General features: G+C 36.2%; 1 protein-coding gene across 1 annotated transcript; it reads left to right on the top strand.

Moving 5' to 3' along the window:
* Window positions 1-389: 389 nt before the first annotated feature.
* On the top strand, window positions 390-1,379 carry LOC115402384 (trace amine-associated receptor 1-like). The gene is made up of 2 exons (XM_030110895.1): window positions 390-714; window positions 787-1,379. Exons 1-2 carry the CDS (start codon window positions 390-392, stop codon window positions 1,377-1,379), a joined length of 918 nt encoding a protein of 305 aa, XP_029966755.1.
* The last annotated feature ends 840 nt before the right edge of the window (window positions 1,380-2,219 follow it).

The following is a 2,219-nucleotide window of genomic DNA, read 5'->3' as shown; positions in this document are numbered from 1 at the left end:
ATGTTCAACACAATATGACAGATAAAGTGGTACAGATTCAGGCTCGCTAATAAAATTAGATAGTATTGTTTTGTTTTAGAAACTGTCTTTAAGAGAAACTCAATATTTTCTGGGTACGTTCACTCCTGTGATGTCTGATGTAATCTCCAATCATTTGATTGGATGGCTTCAGGATGTGTCTGATATGATAATGAGTTCAGTTGTGATAAAAGTCAAGCTCATGCACAGCAGCACAACCTGGAGCATCTGCTGATATCGATGACTCTCTGTGATTAAAGCTTTTACAGGTATGACAAGCATTTAAATATGTTTTTAAGAAGTATTTTACTTAAATCATGAAATTGAAAACATATACCTGACAAAAACATATTTTTCAGCTACCCAGGAAGATGGCAGGAGGAGACCCAGTGAACCACAGTCATACTGATGATGCACATCCCTGCTATGAGATTGATATTTTTTCTTCCACATTTAAAAGATCCCCTTCCACAATATGTGTTTTATTGTACGTTCTGTTTAGCTCTGTGTCTGCTGTAACTGTGTGTGGAAACCTTCTGATAATAATCTCCATTATTTATTTCCAACAGCTGCACACTCCCACTAACTTTCTCATCCTTTCTCTGGCTGTGCCCGACCTGCTTGTTGGCTTTGTGGTGTTTCCTCTCAATATGGAATTCTCTCCAACTTTATGTTTGTTCAATCCAAATGTGTTTTGCAAAGTGGGAGACATCCTTGATGTGACACTGTGTACAGCATCTATCTTACACTTGTGTTTTATTTCCATTGACAGGTACTATGCAGTGTGCCAGCCTCTGAAATACAGAACTAAGATCAATGTTCATGTTGTTGTGATCATGATTGTTGTGGCCTGGTGCATGTCAGTTCTGGTTGCAGTTGGTTTTCTTGTTGCAGGATTGAACTTTGAACAATGTCATGAAAAGTGTTTCTTTCTTGCAAATATTTTGGGACCAGTGTTTTCATTTTACCTTCCTGTGATAATAATGTTGTGTATCTACTTGAAGATTTTCCTGGTGGCTCAGAAACAGGCACACAGCATCCAGAACACCAAGTGTCACAGCAAAAAGAAAGGATTGACTGACAGAAAGGTGGAAGGAAAGGCCACAAGAACTTTGGCAATTGTAATGGGAGTCTTTCTGATGTGTTGGACTCCTTTTTTTGTGTGTTTTGCCATTATGATATTGGAAAATGCTTTAGTCCCTGATGAATTATTTGATGTGGTAGTGTGGCTTGCAATGTTCAACTCCATGCTCAATCCGTTCATCTATGCTTTCTTTTACAGCTGGTTCAGATCAGCTTTCAGACTCATCCTATCTGGAAAAATATTTCAAGGGGATTTTTCAAATTCAAAACTGTTTTGAGTTTTATTTTTTGCTGAAATATTCATGCTTCCACAACAAATTGCTTGTTCTTCAGTGTTAATAAATGTTGTGTTGATAAGTCAGGTAAACATAACAACACAGATTGGTTCTGCTGAAGAAAGAGTTTTTGAATGAAAAACCACACATCGAGTCACCAACAAAAATTGAAAATGATTTTGAATATACATGAATGGTAACATAACCATTTGCTCACTGTTAAAGACAGTGCAAAGTGTGCATTATTATTAACGAAGAACACAAATTAGTTTGCTATGATGATCTTGTTTTGATCATTATGGGAAAGCCAACATACCTTTTTTCTGGTAAAATGTTTGCCATTTGAATGCAATTGAATGAAATTAATATTGCAAAAGCACAACTCCTCAAATTCAATTACAATGCAGTTGAATAAATTAAAAGTTTAATACTAACTGGCATGGCAATTGGGGATTATTACATGAACAGACTTCAAAGAATTATTAAAATGTAAAGAAAATATAGCAAATTTATAACTATCCCCTGTCCAAATTTGAATTTGAGAATTGCTTCATTTAAAACGGACATATTGACTGTATTCCTACTACTAGCCCAAACCCTACTAATGCAAAGAACAGGCGTCAGGATCTAATCGAAAGTGTAATTTCAGGCAATGCAATCATGTGATGGCAAGAGATTAGTTTTATTTGAAGCACTGCTGATTGAACCGGGATCTTCTGTGTCGTCAACCTCCAAGCTGTGCTAATTAATCAGATGCAGGTACTGTTGGTGAAGCCAAGCAGATCTTTTAACAGATCTTTTAGCAGAGTTAAAAGATTTAATCCCAAAGAACTACAGCAATAT

This window comes from Salarias fasciatus, chromosome 15 (assembly GCF_902148845.1).
Source record: "Salarias fasciatus chromosome 15, fSalaFa1.1, whole genome shotgun sequence".
In the NCBI taxonomy this organism is placed as follows: domain Eukaryota; kingdom Metazoa; phylum Chordata; class Actinopteri; order Blenniiformes; family Blenniidae; genus Salarias; species Salarias fasciatus.
The sequence above is the reverse complement of the archived record's forward strand: the minus strand, read 5'-3'. Positions and strand labels throughout refer to the sequence as shown.